The 17,946-nt window shown below is 38.1% G+C and overlaps 1 protein-coding gene across 1 annotated transcript in view; it reads left to right on the top strand.

The window, feature by feature from the left end:
- Positions 1-17,946, top strand: part of PLCB1 (phospholipase C beta 1) — a 567,798-nt gene that overhangs the window by 529,032 nt on the left and 20,820 nt on the right. Inside the window, exons 25-26 of the mRNA XM_081832287.1 lie at positions 652-738; positions 11,509-11,626. Of these exons, the coding sequence (XP_081688413.1) occupies positions 652-738; positions 11,509-11,607 (186 nt within the window). The 3' untranslated portion in view covers positions 11,608-11,626. The remainder of the gene's footprint in view (positions 1-651; positions 739-11,508; positions 11,627-17,946) is intronic.

Below are 17,946 nucleotides of genomic sequence, written 5' to 3' on the forward strand. Positions count from 1 at the left end.
CTCAAATAAATAAATAAATAATCTTTAAAAAAATGTTTAAAAAAAATAAAAAAATAGTTGGTGGCAGCCTGGGTCCATTGATAGATGAATGGATAAAGAAGATGTGGTGTCTGTATATATTTATATGTAAATATAACGGAATGTTACTCAGCCATAAAAATGAATGAGATTTTGCCATTTGCAACAACATAGAGGATCTAGAGAGTATAGGGGCGCCTGGGTGGCTCAGTTGGTTAAGCGACTGCCTTCGGCTCAGGTCATGATCCTGGAGTCCCGAGATTGAGTCCTGCATCGGGCTCCCTGCTCAGCAGGGAGTCTGCTTCTCCCTCTGACCTTCCCCCCCTCATGCTCTCTCTCTCATGCTCTCTCTCTCTCTCAAATAAAATAAAATCTTTAAAAAAAAAAAAGGCTCATCTAAACATTAACAAAAATGTAAAAAGAGCAGAATCTATAGATCACCCTACCCCACCCTGTGCCCCATCACCGAGGACCAACACTTACCAACAGTCTCCTACACTTGTAAGGGCAGTTTTTGATCAGGATATGAAATAATTCAATGTACGCCACAGATCTGAAAAGCGTTCAAGTTTTTCTGAAAACATTCCCTTGAATGTTCAGATGAAAATTACTTTCTTTGTAACTTTCTTATAGTTAGAAGAGGCCCAAAGTAAACGGCAAGAAAAACTTGTAGAGAAACACAAGGAGATACGTCAACAGATCCTGGACGAAAAGCCCAAGGTAAACTGAACCAAATAATAATACACAATAACTTCATTTTCTCTCCATTCAATTAGAATAAGACCTCTGTAGGTCATGTACCTTGCACACAGTCTCAGATCTGTTCTTACATGGTAAACTCCTCTATCTTCCTCAGCCATGGTGAAAATCTTTCTAGCAATATTCAATACATATTTATCATCAACTGGTGAGCTTTACACATTGCAAATGCTCGGAACCCAGCTCCTGACATCTTGGTTGCAGTTAGTGTGAGGTGTGGTTCCAGGTATCTTTGAAGTACCTTCCCTCTCTCCCTGCCAGAATAGGAGAATTAGAGGAATTAGCTAAGCCTCTTCTGCTCTGATAAAATATTGTAATGGTGGACTCTGTCCAGCAGGGGATGTCCTGTACCAAAATCACCCTGGTTTTTTATCCAAAAAATGTTCTCATAAACCAGAAAAAAAAACAAATCTTTTTTCCCCCTCTAGTAATAGTTTATTGTAGCTCTTCTTTAAAATTACCTTATCCTTATTATTTGGTCAAAATCAAATTCATGAATATTAACTTTAAGCAAACTGATCATCTGTGAATCAAATACTTTTAGGTTAGCAAACAGCATCTTGATTTTAGATCATTACATACATTTTGATTCATCACTGAATATTTGTCTGTGAAAAATGTGCTTTTCAGTTTTATAATTATTCTATGCGTGGTTTAAAATATCTACTCTAAAAGGTATTGCTATTCCATACAAGTACTCTATGAACCTGCAAAGCTTAAAAGTGTTATTTTCGTTTCATGGTATAGTCCATTCATCAATTTACTTCTTATAGAATTTTTGGGGGATAATTCTAAATATATTTTTGTGGTTATTTCTGCTCTTCTCCTTTTGTATTTATTAGAGATTTATTTAATATTTTTAACTCCTATGTTGCCTGACAATATAGATGAAGCAGTAATGAAAATCTGAGAATTAATAATTACTTAAGTATGCTGCTAATTTTTATGGTTTTCATGTAAACATGCAATTTGAATATTGTTAGCCATCATCTTGGGTTGATTATGCATTAGTAATAGTTTTAAGATAATTTCAGAAATTGCTATATTTTCCATTTAGGATTGATCTTTCAAAATGTTTGGAGCAAAAGATCCAGGTCCAACTAGAATTTAAGAAATGCATTAACACCTTAATAATCAGTCCCAGGTGATATATTCAAATATATACATTTTCAATCCATGCTGTCTGAATTCACATGTCATTATTTTGTTCACTGACATAATATACCCTGGTTAAAATTGCTATCTCATTAACCAGTTTTTGTGTTAAAAAAAAAAAAATCTCTCTTGTGAGACATTGTTCTTCCTACAGAGTTTTATTTTGCTTTGTTTTTGTTTTTGGTCTAAAAATGTCAGCTACTTGTCTTATAGATACAATGCAATCACAAATGTGTTTCAGTTATGTAACAGTATAAAAAACCCTAAAAAGATTCTGTTACTGTGGTAGGTCATCATGATTAAAATCAACTTTGGTAGGTGTTAAAGCACCTTTAAACTTCTACACTGGATATAACTAAACACTAGAAGAATAAGTGTTGGACAACTTATCAGTCAAGGTGCATTCTATAGCAATTTTACAGAAAACCCAGTTAAAACTGGCTTACACAATAATAAACTTAGTAAGTCCTGTTACTGGAAGTTTAGACATGTCAGAGTTTGAGGATGGGTTAATCTAACAGCTCAGCAACCTCATCAAGAATCCAGGTATTTGTAGAATTTCCACCATGCCATCTTACTTTGTTGCCTTTCATGCCTAAGCTGTAAACCTGTTGTCACAAGATGGCTGCCATAGCTCCATGCATCACAACATTACATAAAACCATTCAAAGGCAAAAAAGGCATTGTCTTCATCTTATAGGATTAAGGAAAACCTTCCTAAATCTTCCTGATACCCTTCTCCCCATTGGTTAGGATTGTTCTATATACCCATTCCTAAAACCAATCATAGGCAGGAGAGTGTCATTTGCATGACTGGCTTAGTGCAATTAAGGCTCACTCAAAGGGGTGGAGGGGAGTCCAGCTTCTCCTCAGTGTCATAGTCAACAGGCACCTGAACAAAACTGATGTTTTCTTATCAAAGAAATAGAAATAGCAATTAAGTAGGTAATTAACTGTGTGTGCCACTACCATATTTATAACAATTTCCCATTTCTTCTTTTTTGGCCTCTTAGCAAGAGATCTGAAGTGTTTCTTTAAATTTATAGTAGTTCTTTTGCCTTCATTTTTGTTTTGTTTTGTCTGCAAAATTCTGAGCCTGTCTGCACATGATCAGTTTAGTCTGTCCAAATATAGCTAATAATCAGAATCAAATGGTGCTATGGACTGAATTGTGTCCTCCTAAAATTCACATGTTGAAGCTCTAACCCCCAAAGTCATGGTATATGGAGAAAAGGCCTTTGGGAGGTATTATGTTTATTTATTCTATTTTTATTTTTTTCATTTTTATTGACATATAGTTAATATACAGTGTTATATTAGTTTCAGGTGTACAATATAATGATTCAACAATTTATACATTACTTAGTGCTCATTATGATAAATGTACTCTTAATCCCCTTCCATCCCTCCATCCACCTCCCCTTTGGCAACTACCTGTTTGTTCTCTGTATTTAAAGTCTGGATTTTTTGTCTTTTTTTTTTTTTATTTGTTTTGTTTCTTAAATTCTACATATGAGTGAAATCATATGGTATTTGTCTTCCTCTGTCTGACTTAATTACCTTAGCATAATACCCTCTAGCTCCATCCATGTTGCTGCAAATGGCAAGATCTCATTCTTTTTTTATGACTGAGTCATATTCCATTGTATAAATATACCTAATTTTTTTTAATCCATTTATCTATGGATGGACACTCAGTTTGCTTCCATATCTTGGCTATTGTAAATAATGCTGCAGTAAGCATAGAGGTGCAGGTACTTTTTCAAATTAGTGTTTTGGGGTTTTTTGGGGGGTAAATACCCAGTAGTGGATATATTGGAGCCTCCATACTATTTTCCACAGTGGCTGTACCAATTTGCATTCCCACCAACTGTGCATGGGGGTTCCTTTTTCTCCACGACCTCACCAGCATTTATTTCTGTTGCCTTCTTTATGACTGTAAATAGGTACCATAATGATATCTTTCTGCTTTTCATCCATGTTGCCTTTATGATCATCTTGTGTCCGGATTTGAAGATTGCCTGGAGATTTTTGATTTCATGTCAAACGAAAGCATTTCTTAAGAGGTGTTCTTCAAGGCTTAAAAAATGTTGTGCTTGGGAACAATGATTTTAACAATAACATAAGAAATCATGACAGTTAATATTGTAGGACACAGTGGCTAATCAAAAGAAATGTCTGTGATAAGAAGGAACAATAATAAACAGTGAAGTGAATAAGATCAACTATAGGTTATGTGGAGAAAGAACAAAGCACAGGGCAGCAAATATAGGCAAGTGAAAGTCCAGGCCCGAGTAGCATTCATCCATGCTCCTGGTAATTGTTGGCTGTGGACCAGAAATAGGATAGCACTGGCTTTGAAATAATCCCTCTTCACATCTAGTATCAGAATGGCCTTTGAAGCTCAACATAGATATGAGGGAAATTAACAAAAGCAGAAACAATACAGAAAAAATAGTAACTCAAGGGAATGAAACTGAACAGCAGTGTTTATAAAAGAGGTTAACGGAGTCACTTGCATTCAATCAGAAAGATGAGAAGGTGGAATGATTTTATGACATCTAGAAATTTATGAGCTGTTACATCGCTGAATGTTGGACAAAGTAATTGAGTTGACTCTATAGTGGTAATATTAAAGATAATTGCAACCTTCCTATGAAGAGGACACATGACAAACTTTGCCAGAGGTTACTGAGGGGAGTAGAGTTCCTTCTTCAAGTATTTTAAGATGCAATAAGCAGTTTTCTACCTTGAAACCAATAATAGCTAATCTTTTGCTTACAGCAAAAATATACACTACATGGCATCATATTTCTTCCTATTTGTCAGTTTCTTTCACCAACATGTCAAATATAATCACTTAATTTCTCTTCGTCCACTTATTCTAACTAATGTAATAATGTGTTTAATGTTCCTAACCTCCTCCAAAACAGGGAGGAAGCTATTTTTACATGCCTATATTCTCCTAGTATTATTATTTTGAGCTGTTCTGAACCACAATCACAAGCTGCATAATTTTCCAAGCCTTCGATAACCAAACAACTCTTTTAAAATCGAACAAGTATTTTTTAACAAAAGAAATTTGAAAAGCCAATTGCTGAAAGACAACACTTCTTCAATGGCAAAGAGTTCTGGCTGGATGTAGAGCAAGCTACATATGAAGATTAATTCAAAGTGTAACCTTCTAACCTTTTACTCATCCATGGGCTTATGATCTGTAAGTATCAATCAACTAAGTTCCTAAAATTGTTACCATCCTCCAATAGAGCAGTCAGAAGACAATGTGCGTCAGTCAAAACCATTTCATTTCCACACTTAGACCAAGAACGTCCATCCTACTGGCACATATTTGGTAGGGAACCAAATTTGGCCAGCCACAGTATGAAAATTTATTTTAGAATATCCAACTTTGTGACATGCACTAAGCCTTTTTCATATGTAGAGTCCATTTTTTTCTCCACTAAAAAAGAGATCAATGAGTCTATTCCTTTTGTATGTAATTTTTGAGGGCATGGGGAAAATGGAAGTAGGTGATTTCTAGAGGGAACTTATGCAATAGATAAATATTTTGGGCCTCAATTTGATGTAGAATTACACTGTGCATTCCTGTACATAAGTCCCTCTGAAATTTCTTAAGTTACAAACAACAGTAGACATCCTTGAAAGAGAATATTTAGTTCCTTTTCAGTAAAGTTCTAAATTCTGAAGAAATGTTCAGTTGCATGTATCCTAGCAGTGAAATATTTTATTCAATCCCTGAGTGTATGCTATTTTCAGCTTTGTTCCAGGTCTGTCTTTTTATGAAATCTATAGCTACAGAGTTCTTAAGATGGATGCAATAAACCCCACCAATTATATAAGTGACATAATTGGTTTCCTTGGGATTTCCATCCCTGGATTTGCCAAAGCCAATAGGAAAAGGGTATATGTGTACAAAGGGTGATAGAAACAACTCACAACCCAACTGCCAGTAGAGAGAAACCACAACTTCTGTGGTCACGTTCAACTCTAAACTGATTCATTATAAAAAGGACATTCTGCCTTTCTCCTGAACACTTCAAAAAGATCTATTTTAACATGCTGAAGCATCGTTAATCAGAGTTGCCCCGAATCTGCTGCAAATATTCCAATGTATATTGATCACTTCACAGCTACTGGCTCTCATTACAAGAAGAATCATCTTTTAAGGGGTCTTTTTAATGAACCGTTTCCATAACCTCATAAAACAGTCAATAAATGTGGAATTTACTTTTTCTCTGACATTTAATTTGTCTTTGATGCTTCTTAAAACAGGTTTACTGTTTTAAATTGAGCTCATCAATAAGAGAGAATTCCAGGAAGCTTTAGGGCATTTTAATTTATAAGCGGAAGAACATTTCATCATGTGGCCTACTGGCTCTTATTTATTTTTTATTTTTTTCCTCTACCAGGGGAATATAGACTGATTTTCCTCATTTCCCTGACATCTTTAGAATGAACAGGATGAGTGACTCATCCCTCTGGGTGAAGTTAGTCTTGTCAGACCTACCACTTGGCCCTGAGACAGAACTCTCAATTTTGTGATTTCAGTCCTGCCTTCCCAGTGTTCAGGGAGAAAGAGACTAGGGCATTTAAAGTAAAAGTTTCTTCCTTACATGATTCATTTGTGTATTCCCTGATCCTTTGTGACTCGATGGGGAAATGTGGTTTCTCCCTGCCATCACCCATTGGACCTTCTCAATGAAGCTAGACCAGAGATTGCAAACTGGCTGCCCATTAACTATGTTTTGCTTGTTGTCAAGTCTTGGTAGACCCACCCAATGATTTGGGTTTTTTGGTTTTTTTCTGTGAAAGAAACTTCTTTTTCATTTGATCAATGTGAATAATTACCTTTTTAAAAAGTGTAGCTATTCATTATTTTCTTGAATGTAAAGCTTGGATACATTGAGTCTCCTTCTGGGCAATACTAGAACATTAGAACCGTTTGACTCTGTCTCCTCATGATTTATTTTTGAAATTTATTAATAATTGTGTACACATTTCTAAACAAATAAGACTTTTTTATTCTATGTTATACAGTCAGTGTTCATTTAGACTTATCTACATATTCACAAGATTTTTTGTTCAGCATTCTATCTTGTGTCTCAGACTGTCCATTTGGGACCATTATCTTCTACATCCTTTAGAAGATCTTTTATACAGTCTACTGATGGCAAACTCTGGGGTTTTTGGTTTTGTTTTCATTTTTGTCTGAATATGTCTTTATTTTACCTTCATTCTGGAAGGATACTTTCACTGGGTATAAAATTTCAGGTTGACAGTTATTTTCTTTTAGCACATTGAAGATAAAATTCCCCTGTCCTCAGGCTTCTCTTACTATTGAGAAGCTGTTAGTCTCAGTGTAATTCTTCTGGTAATAGCTTGCATTTTTCCTCCTTTTCTTGCATTTAGGATTTTTTTTCTTGTGTTCTGTGCAGTTTTTCTAAAATGTATCTAAATACATGTTTGAGGTGACTAGATGGATAATTTTCCTCACTTCTGTAGAAACTCAGCCATTGTGTCTGCAAAAATGGCTTCATTCACATTATTCACATAGAAAATAAAATAGACCTTTTACTCCATCAACTCAGTCTTTTAACTTTTTTCAATATTTTCCATCTTTTTGTTTCTTTGTGCTACCCTATGGACAATTTTTCTCTGACCCTTTTTCTAATTTACCAATTCTTTGTTTACACTGCTCTTCTACTTTTCCACTGAGTTTTTAATTCTAACTTTTGTGTTCTATTTGATTCCATAAGTGCTATTTGGTTTATTTTCAAATCTACAATTTGAATGTCTGGCTTATTGTAGGGAAAGTTTCCCCTGAGATTCCTCATTCTGTACAGGCCACAGGCTTTGAGTTGTGGCCCCACCCTACCAGGCTTTCAAAAGATGAATTCAAAATTTTCAGCATTAGCAAAAGGTCATCAGGGCAAAAGTGGCTTCCCTGTCTAGGTTCTCTGTCTAGGTTCTGTAGTTTGGGCCTGATCATTCTTTAAATTTTTGTGGTTCTTAGGTTCTTTAAAGAAAATAGTTTCAATCTCGAATCCAGATTTTTTAGTTGTTTTCTGTGAGAAGGATGGTCCAAGTAACCTAACCAGAAATAAAAAATCTCCACATGGTGTTTCTTATATGTTTGAATTCATTAACATCTGTATTGGTTGGAGTTCACCTAGAGAAGCAGAACCTGCAAAAGATTGAGTCTTTATCACAGAGCTGAACACACACACACCTGGCCCAGCAGGAGGAACAACTAAAGAAAGACCCAAAGAGAAGGGAAAGTGATTCCAGACCCCATTCAACAGATCTGCAACAGCATGTGTGTGTTACAGATGCCTGCTGCCTCCCTCCTCAAGCCCTCCAACTCTCAGGAGAGTCTCCCCTATAACTCACCCTACCTGGAAAGGGAACTCTTGAAATGTAGTTCAGCCTAGGCAAGTCAGCACATTACAAAACCCTCATGCTATTATTTAATACTTGGAAATTTTCTTATTTAAAAAAAAAAAATTTCTCTTTAAAAATTAGATTATATCAGTGCACCTGGCTGGCTCAGTCAGTGGAGCACGTGACTCTTGATCTCAGGGCTGTGGGTTCAAGTCCCACATTGGGTGTAGAGATTACTTAAAAATAAAATATTTAAAAAAAGTTAGATTATATGATTACAGAGAGCCAACATGTAAACAAATCTCTAAGGCAGAGAAGAGGCTCGCCTTAGGCCTGCATGGCATTCCCCAGGTTGCCTCATGGATTTCTGTTATCTATTAGCCCCTGTAAGGCAACTGGGTTTGAGATTTAAACAAAATTGGAAGAGAGATTCACATGGTTGTCGTTGATCCCTCCCCCTTTTCTCTACCCCATTAGCTTTCTTTCCCCTTCCTTTGTTTCCTAAGGATAAGTAAATGTGGGAGTGCAGTGATGGGTATATAGTTTGGAGGGAAGGGGATCCAAAGAGAATACTCACCACCTGCTAGAGCAGAGAGAGTATACGTGTTGATGGGGTTCATAGTCTTCGCAGAAAGTACTAAGATTAACATCAGGAATTTGGATGAGATGGACTTTAATCCCATTGACTTTCATCTGCTCTTAAAAATGAGTTCACACAACCACGGATGGCCCACAAAACCTTTTGGGTTGACTTCTACTCTGTGTGCCTGCCATTGTGCATGATTTATGTGAATTTTGCCAATAGTAATTGGATGTTTTTTCCCAAATGTATCTCTAGTTTGTTTTTAAAGCCCTGCTTTGGTATAACCAGAATAATAAAAATAGTCAAACACACACACCCTAAATACTATTTAAGACAAGGAATGTAAAGATTTCATTACCTCTGGAACCACTACCTGATTTTACCATGGTCCTCAACATTTTCATGGGAAAGATGGCAAATTCAAACCAAGAGAAATATGTACCTGTAGAATATCCAAAAAGGAAATGTCCTGGTGCTTTGAAACATTTGATGAAGCAGCATGCAGAGACCAGAGAAAAAGTTATTGCAGAAGGAAAAATGCACAATCACTGAGCTGAAAAATGCTAAAGAAAATTTCAGTTCAAAATAGGAAAGCAGTTTCTAAAAGCAAGAGTCACATTCTCTGTTTCCCATGTATTCTGCCTAAGGCCAAATTAATGTAACAAACCTACCGCTTGGAGTCCTGGTTATGCATTTTTTGTAAATAAATGTCAATTGATACAAGTCTTCTACATTTATTATAATCATTTGCTGAGGATAATCTTTGAATTTGACAAGGAGTTCTTTGACTTTGTAGCTGAAACCGAGGCTCAAGTAGTATTTCCATATTTCAAAGAGTTTTACATTTCAAAGAGTTTTATCAATAGAGGTGGACTTAACTTTTGCTAATGTTTGTGATGGAATAATAAACAGTTCATGATGTTTCTGATAGTTTGCATGGATTCTCCACTACATACCCTCTGTGACCATCACACACACACACACACACACACACACACTCACACACAAACAACCTGATACAATCAGGGGAACTTAACATGTTTAACTATTTTTGGCATCAAAATGGATTTTCCCCTCCCAAATTATGGTAGCATATGGGAAATCCTGTCTCAGATAGTAGCCAACAGCATGTATATGGTTTTGTGACATGGAGAGAATAGGGATTATGTTGTCTTCTAGCTTTGGCTGGAAAGGACTTTTTTCTCCTTTTCCTTTGAATTTTACATATTTTTTTTAATAGTTCTTAGATTTTAGGAACTACATAATGAGCTGTTGCAATTCTTTAATTGATTATTGGGACTTTGTTCTAGGTGGGATCACAAATACCGCAGGACTTGCAAAATATTATAAAAGAGTTAGGACATCTTTATAATTGTTAAGGTACCAATTGCAGCGCCATTACCCCAGTCAAAGCCACCCTCATTTCTCAAATGGATTTCTCAATAGCCTCCTAACTGATCTTCCCACTTCCACATGTGCCCACTCACAATCTACTCCCAACAGGGCAGACAGAGTCATCTTTTAGAACATAAATCAGCTCACTCCTCAGTTCAAGACTCTTTAATGGCTCCCATCTCTCTGAGAAATAAAAGTCTACAAGGTCCGACATGATCTGACTCCACTTTGCTGTATCCCCTCTTTGTTTCCTCATTGACATGCTCTCTGCTCCAGCCAACCTGGCTTCCTTGCTGGGACCCAACAACCCAGGCCAATGCCACCTTGGACTGTTGTATGGACCTCTGCCCAGAATGTTCATCTCTCAAGGGTCTGCTTGGGCACCTCCCTCCTGTGGCTCAAGTCTTTGCTCAAAGCTTTCTTTTCAGAGAGGCCTTCCGTGACCACTTTCTTTTCAAAGAGGCCTTCCATGACCACTTTACTTTCCACTACTTCCCCATTGTTAGTATCTCCTCTTCCTTTTATTCTACTCTACTTCCTGTGTTTCAGAGCATTTGTCACCTTCTCTCATTAGGTCATTTACTTCTTTCTTAAGTGTGTCATTCAGTGTTGATCCCTCCCCAGTGGAACACAAGCTGCATTTACATTGGAGGGCAGGGATTTGGACTGTTTTGCTCACTGATGCTCTTGAGTTCTAGGCACCCAAGAACAATGCCTGGCACATAGTTGGTGCTTGATACATAATTTTTTAACAAACGAGTTATGCAGAGGGCTAACAAAACTAACTTCATGTATTTAAAAAATAGTTTTCTCTCTTTGAGAGAGAAAAGTATAGCCATTCGGCCCAGACTCATTGGGCTGCTTTGTTCAGTTGCTGTCAGGGATTCAATACAATCTCTTTCAAGTTTCTTGATAGTAGTGGGATTTTGTAAAGAATTTCTTGAAACTGCTAGTTGCGATCATATTTCACATCTAATTCCTACAGAGGGCAGGCAAGAACCAAGGAGAATTCAGTTGCCAATCCCATTGCATTTGTGGTCGGAAGTGTTGGAATAGACAAAGGATATGGAGATTTTAAATCTCCATTCTAGAAGGTACTCCAAGAGAGCTCCCAGACCAAGAATTTGAAACAACCGATGATTAGAAATCAATTTCAATGCCACAAAAATGACAGCCTCCCTTTTTTTCCCACACAGGGGGACGGTTCCTCCTCATTCTTGTCGGAAACTTGCCATGAGGATCCCTCTGTTTCCCCCAACATTACTCCCCCCAACCCTCAAGCTCTCAAGTGGTGACCACCATCCTTCCGGCCAGGTAGGACTGGATGGGAGGGGTCGCTTTTGAGAGAGGGGTGGCATGTGGCCATCAAGTTTACAGACATCTTGGACTCGCTCCTTTATTTTTCACGCCGCCCCCACCCCCCGCCAGCCTTTCTCTACATTCCCATCCTTTTCCTGCCATAGTTTCTAGCTACACCCATGATGCACCCTCATCTTTACCTGTCTTCCCCTGGTATTCATTTTTTCATCATTGTTCTCTCTCTTCTTGACATCAATTCCATTCTCCCCTATTGTCTTCTTCCCCTTTCTTCATTTTATTTCTCTAGTTGCAAAATTGGCTTCCTTTTAGAACTCGATCTTTCTCTCTTAAACTCACACTATTATTTCTGCTTTTGAGACATTTTTAAGTTCCTACTTCTTGCAGCACTGGTTGCCCACAGTCTTATCTTAAACTCCAGTGGGATTAAATGAACTCTCGGGGAGTCTTCCTGACCACTCCATTCGATTGACTACACCCGTCCTTTTAAAAATCCAGCAAAAATCATTGTATTCCCACATGATGTTTTGAATTCAGGGGATAGCTCAGGATTTCCTGATTCTCTAAAATCAAGAGCTCTTGAAAAGACCTCACTCATAGGGATGCTTGGGCCAGGGCCTGCTGGTTGAAGCAAAATGAAGCTCAGATGTTAGAGAGGATTTTAACTTGCCAGAGGAAATGCATCATGAAATCTATTGTATTCCTCTTGCTAATAAGAAAACTGGCCAAAACCATTCCAGTGCGTGTGCATTTCAGGGAGAAAAGAGGTGTTATTGTGATTATAGAGAAAGCAGAATACATCTATTCTGATGTACTGAAAGCAGAGACCTACAATGAGGCTTATGATGTTTTCATCTTCAAGCACTCATTGATCAGTGAAGCAGAACGTTTAGAAACATGTTGAAGAATTAGTGAAAACAACAACTTTACTGGGGAAAAAAAAAGCTGTAATTTCCTTCTTGTCCTCTACATCCATCAGCACATGCAGTGATGCTCTAGCTCAGCACTTTTCAAACTTCAATGAGTGTATGAATTATCTGGAGATCCTATGAAAACGCAGATACTGATTCTGGAGGTCTGGGTGGGACCTGAGATCTGCATTTCTCACCTGATTCTAGGGGATGCCCTTGCTGCCACATTTCCATGGACCACATTTGACAAGCAGGGATCTAGTACATTCCTACCCCTCCTAGTGGTAGCACCTGGAAGAAAAAGCTTTAAGCTGCTTTCCCAGAGGTTTATTGTATTTTAAGTTTTTGGCCTAATCACGAGCCTGAACCCTTTGAGACCTTTTTATTTTTTTACTACGGACTGTGACATTATAGAAAGGCAGAGAATGCCATCTGAGAGCAAAGCCCCAGCCTGGCTATGAATTCCTTCCCTGTCCTACCCAAGGTGATGACCTTGTTCCTGTGGTGACCCTGTGATAAAGTCCACATGGAAAGGTGGGGCAGGGGAGGGGCAGGCAATATTGATTTCTCCAGGAAGGCATCGGAAAGACCTTGACAATGTCTTCTTCATTTGTCTATAAATGTTCAGGGCATTTTTTAAGTCATCAGCTATCAGCATCATTGGATTTTTGCTTGTTTGTTTTTGATGCACTTATTGTTACTCCCCTGGTGTTTTTGAAAGTTATTGTGAAACATTTAATACCACAGGTGGGATATTGAATTCTCTCCAAGGAGGTAAATGGCAATGAAGCTCAGAACACATGACTTGGGTTTTGTTTTTCGAAACAAATGCAAGAGAGACCTAAGTACCCCATTTTGGTTGCTGTGCTCCATCAGGCTTCTAATGGCTGGTCCTCGACTTGTTTTTCCTTTAGAAGGTCAACTGAGCTTCCTGCGTAGCAAAAATATTGTTTTCAATGAGATAGGTATTCCCACAATACCTGGACATTAAGAAAATCTTTAATCACACCGTGAGTTTGGTCCCTTCAGCTTTTCACATATAAAAGGCAATATAAAAATAAACCAATTTCTCATGTTCCGTGGGAAAATAGGTTTCATTGCTAAAACAGAACAAAAAAATTGCACTGTTTTGTATCTGAAAAAGAACAAAAAGTCCTTCTCTACCAGTATATGAAAGGTACATTTTTGGGCCATGTTTAATATTTCCCCCAAATGTTTCTCGCTTACCTCATGTATTTCCATTGATAGACTACGGCTGAACACAAAATGAATGAATAAAAAGTAATAGTAGATAAAGCCATCATGCATTTGCTAGAAAATAGTGATTTTTTTTTTCCTCTAAGATTGATCCCAAGAGTACTCTTCACATAAATATGTGAAATTTCACAGAAGGCGGATGCTTAACCGACTGAACCACCCAGGCGCCCTGGGGCTTCTCCAAATTTTGCTCTAGAGTTTGAGTGAAGGGAATTTCCTTGAGGTAACTTACGAAACATTTAAGCAAGAAACAAAGAAAATTTCCTAGTGTAGGAACATCTAAATACTTAGATTCCCAAGGGTTATTGTGGGTCTCTTCGAAGATCTTTAAATGTGGCAACAAAGGGGCTGTCTACAAGCACAGCAACCTTTTCCTGACCTCCTTTGTGTCCAGAAAGAGTACGATTAATTAAACTCAGAAGTTTGCCACTGAAATAATAGGTATGAGATCCAGAGAATTCAAGGTGTTGGAGGACTCATTAAATAGGGTTGCATAAATATCATGCTGAAAGATTTAATGAGTCCAAAGGGTCACTTAAAGAGCAATGAAGCAGAGATGACCTAGAAAAAAATAAATTAGAATCGATATTGTGCTTCTGAATTAACAACTATAGATTGCTATATTAACACCTGAGATTAATTCTATAATTACATCTTAATGCATCTTCGTGTTCTCATGCCAGGAAAAATGAAAATTGCTTATTTTTAGCATTTTACTTGCCAATCATAACAACACATTTATATAGGTGTGTTTATTTCTGTGACCTCTAGGAACCATGAATGCTTTAAGGAGCTGCAACTAGGTAAATAATGTTCATTTTTTTCTTTTAATAATTCAACTAATACTGGATGCCTACTGCATAGCACGCACTAGGCTAGATGCTGGGACAATAAAGCAATGCAAAAAGATGCAAAACTTGCCCCCCCACCTCAAATTGTTTACAGTCTAGTGTAGCTCTGTCCTACAGAACTTTCTGCAGTGATGGAAACGTTCCATGTCTGAGAGCTCAATGCATTAGCCGCCAGCCACAGGTGGTTATTAAGTATTTGAAGTGTGGCTAATGCAACTGAGGAATTGAATTTTAATTATATTTAAATTTTATTTAAATTTAAGGGCAAATAGCCACATGTGGCCAGTGGCTAACATACAGGCAGCACAGGTAGATGGTACGCTGAATCTTCATTTCTAACATGTAATCTACCTTTTTTTTTTTTTAAAGATTTTATTTATTTATTTGAGAGAGAGAGAATGAGAGAGAGCAAGCACATGAGAGGGGGGAGAGTCAGAGGGAGAAGCAGACTCTCCGCTGAGCAGGGAGCCCGATGTGGGACTCGATCCAAGGACTCCAGGATCATGACCTGAGCCGAAGGCAGTCGCTTAACCAGCTGAGCCACCCAGGCGCCCCGTAATCTACCTTTCTTTAAGAGATTTAAAGGTGGGGGTGCCTGGGTGGCTCAGTCAGTTAAGCAGCTGACTCTTGATTTTGGGTCAGGTTGTGATCTCAGGGTCCCAAGATGGAGTCCCACACCAGGTTCTGCACTCCGCAGGGAGTCTGCTTGATGATTCTCTCTCCCTCTCCCTCTACCCCTCCCCTCATGTTCTCTCTCTCTCTCTCTCTCTCTCTCTCGTCTCTCTTTCTAAAATAAATAAATAACTTTAAAAAAGTAAAGGATTCAAAGGATTTGTGTTAGGACAAAAACACTAGATCATCATTATAATAGAGCTGTTTACAGGGGAGGAAAAATGAAGGCTTCCCAGAGCTGGTGACCCTTGACCAGTAGGATTAAGTAGGAGTTTATCAAGCAGAGAAGCAGACAGGAAGAAATTCCTGGTGACCTCGTGACAGAGCCTAAGGTATGAGTATCATGTTAACTGCTACGGAATTGCGTTATTTGCATGTTGTATTAGTCAGTTTGGGCGGCTGTAACAAAATATCTCAGGCAGGGTGGCCTAAACAACAGAAACTTATCCTCTCAGAGTTGTGCAGTGTGAGGTCCAAGGTCAAGGTGCCAGCAGGGTTGGTTTCTGTGAGGCATCTCTCCTCAGCTTGCTGACAGTGCCTTCTTGCTGTAACCTTCAATGGCCATTGACCTGCCCTTGTGCACAGAGAGCGCTCTGGTGTCTCTTCCTCTTCTTACAAGGATGCCAGCCCTGTCCGGTTAGGATCCCATCATTATGACCTCATTTAACTTAATTATATCCCTAAGGACCCCATCTCCAAATAAGTCACCTATGTTGGGGCTTCAGCATAAGAGTTTTGAAGAGACACCATTACATCCATAAAACATGTCATTCATTCAATAAGCAAATATCTTTTTCTCTGGGTTCTTTTTTTTTTTTTTTTTCCCTGAGGAAGTGAGACATACCTCACACTCAGCTCACACAAATGTATAGAAAACTATCATCTATTGATCTAACATATGATGATTCTAATCACTGTTTTTGATTTACCCAATGATAGATACATAGAGTTCTAGAAAATTAACAAGTACAGAAAACACCTAAATTAGGTGTGCACCTCTCAGAACTCAAGTGTAATTAAATATTGCTCAAGCAAATATTAATATTAATTTTCCTTTATTCTCTGAAGACAAGCCAGTGGTGACTTGGAGTTGGTCAGACTAGCTTGCAAGAAGTTAATTTTCAAAATTTTCAGGGATTCTGTGAGGCAGTTGTTAAATGAGGCCATTATAAAAATGTAAATTACATACACTTAAAATTAAACAAATTATATTAAAAACAAAGGTAACAAATACCCAGAACTCAGCTCACAGATGTATGCAGGGTTCCTATTGCTGCTTACCACAGCCGCAAACATTATTACCCATCCATTACAAACAAAACAAAACTTTCTGCTGAAATGTAATTTATTACCTTTTTAAAGCCTGTATTTCTTTGTTTCCTTCACCAGAAAGGGGCAGTGCTGCCTTGCTGACCCATGGACTCTCAGTCCCTGCATATAAAATATTTTGGGGGCAACAGAAAATTCCCTTGAAACATAAACATAGCATTGACAACATCTTTCTAACCCACCCAGTAATGTCTTCTACCTGAAAATTGCCTCAGCAGTAACGTAAGATCCCTCCCACTTCTAATACTACCCTGCAGCTAATACTAAGCTTATACTTACTTGCCTCATTCATTTGAAAGGGGACACTTTTGTTCCTACTGAAAGTTTTAAGTGACAATAAGTGAAATAGAATAGAAAACCTCTGGGGTAAATAGTGGTTTTCAGGTTAAGCTTTATATTTTGTAGGAAACATTTCTCCCCACTGTTGCTCTTTTTTTTTTTTTTTTTTTAAGATTATATTTATTTATTTGAGGGCTAGAGTGAGATCAAGAGAGAGAGGGCACGAGCGAAGGGGTGGGGCAGAGGGAGAGGGACAAACAGACTCCATGCTCGGCGCGGAGCCTGACAGAGGGCTCCATCCCAGGACCCCAAGATCACGACCTGAGCCGAAGTCAGATGCTTAACCGACTGAGCCACCCAGGCACCCCTCCACTGTTGCCCTTTTATAACACTTCCAGACAAATAAGGGGGTGCTCATATTTTGAAAATGAAATGCCATTTGGCAGAATTCACATTTAATCATTGATTAACACTACAATTAAGTCATGCCTGTGGTCTCTAAAATCTGGAGCCCAGGAAGTAAAAATACCTGTCTAAGATTACAGAGCAAATAGGGACTCAGTTTCTTGCTCCAGGTAGACACATCAAATGGACACCACAATGCATCTTGCTTTTTCTTGAAAACCCTGTTCCTTTAGGATTTCTTATATCACCATAACACTGTATGAAACTCTTACGAAGGTGATTATAGAAGAAGAAATTCAAGCAGCAAAGATTAAGTGATTGAAAGTTTTCACCCTTTCTCTGGGTATAACTTACATCCACAAAAATCTGAGAATCATGAATATAGAACAAATTTGAGCATAGAATGGCTAAAATCCTTGGCAAGAGAGGGAAAAGAGAAGGGATCCCAAGACTGAGATCCAGATAACTCTTTATTTTAAGAGGTCTGATAGAAGAGATAGAGCCTGAAAGAGACAGGAGAGGTACAACCCGTGAGATAGGAGAAAGACCAAGACTGTCAGAGAAGCCAAGAGGAACAAAATCATGCACAGTGACTACAGCGACTGAGTGGTAC

The sequence above is a fragment of the Leptonychotes weddellii genome, chromosome 10 (assembly GCF_054177405.1).
Source record: "Leptonychotes weddellii isolate Sample4059 chromosome 10, ASM5417740v2, whole genome shotgun sequence".
Lineage (NCBI taxonomy): Eukaryota > Metazoa > Chordata > Mammalia > Carnivora > Phocidae > Leptonychotes > Leptonychotes weddellii.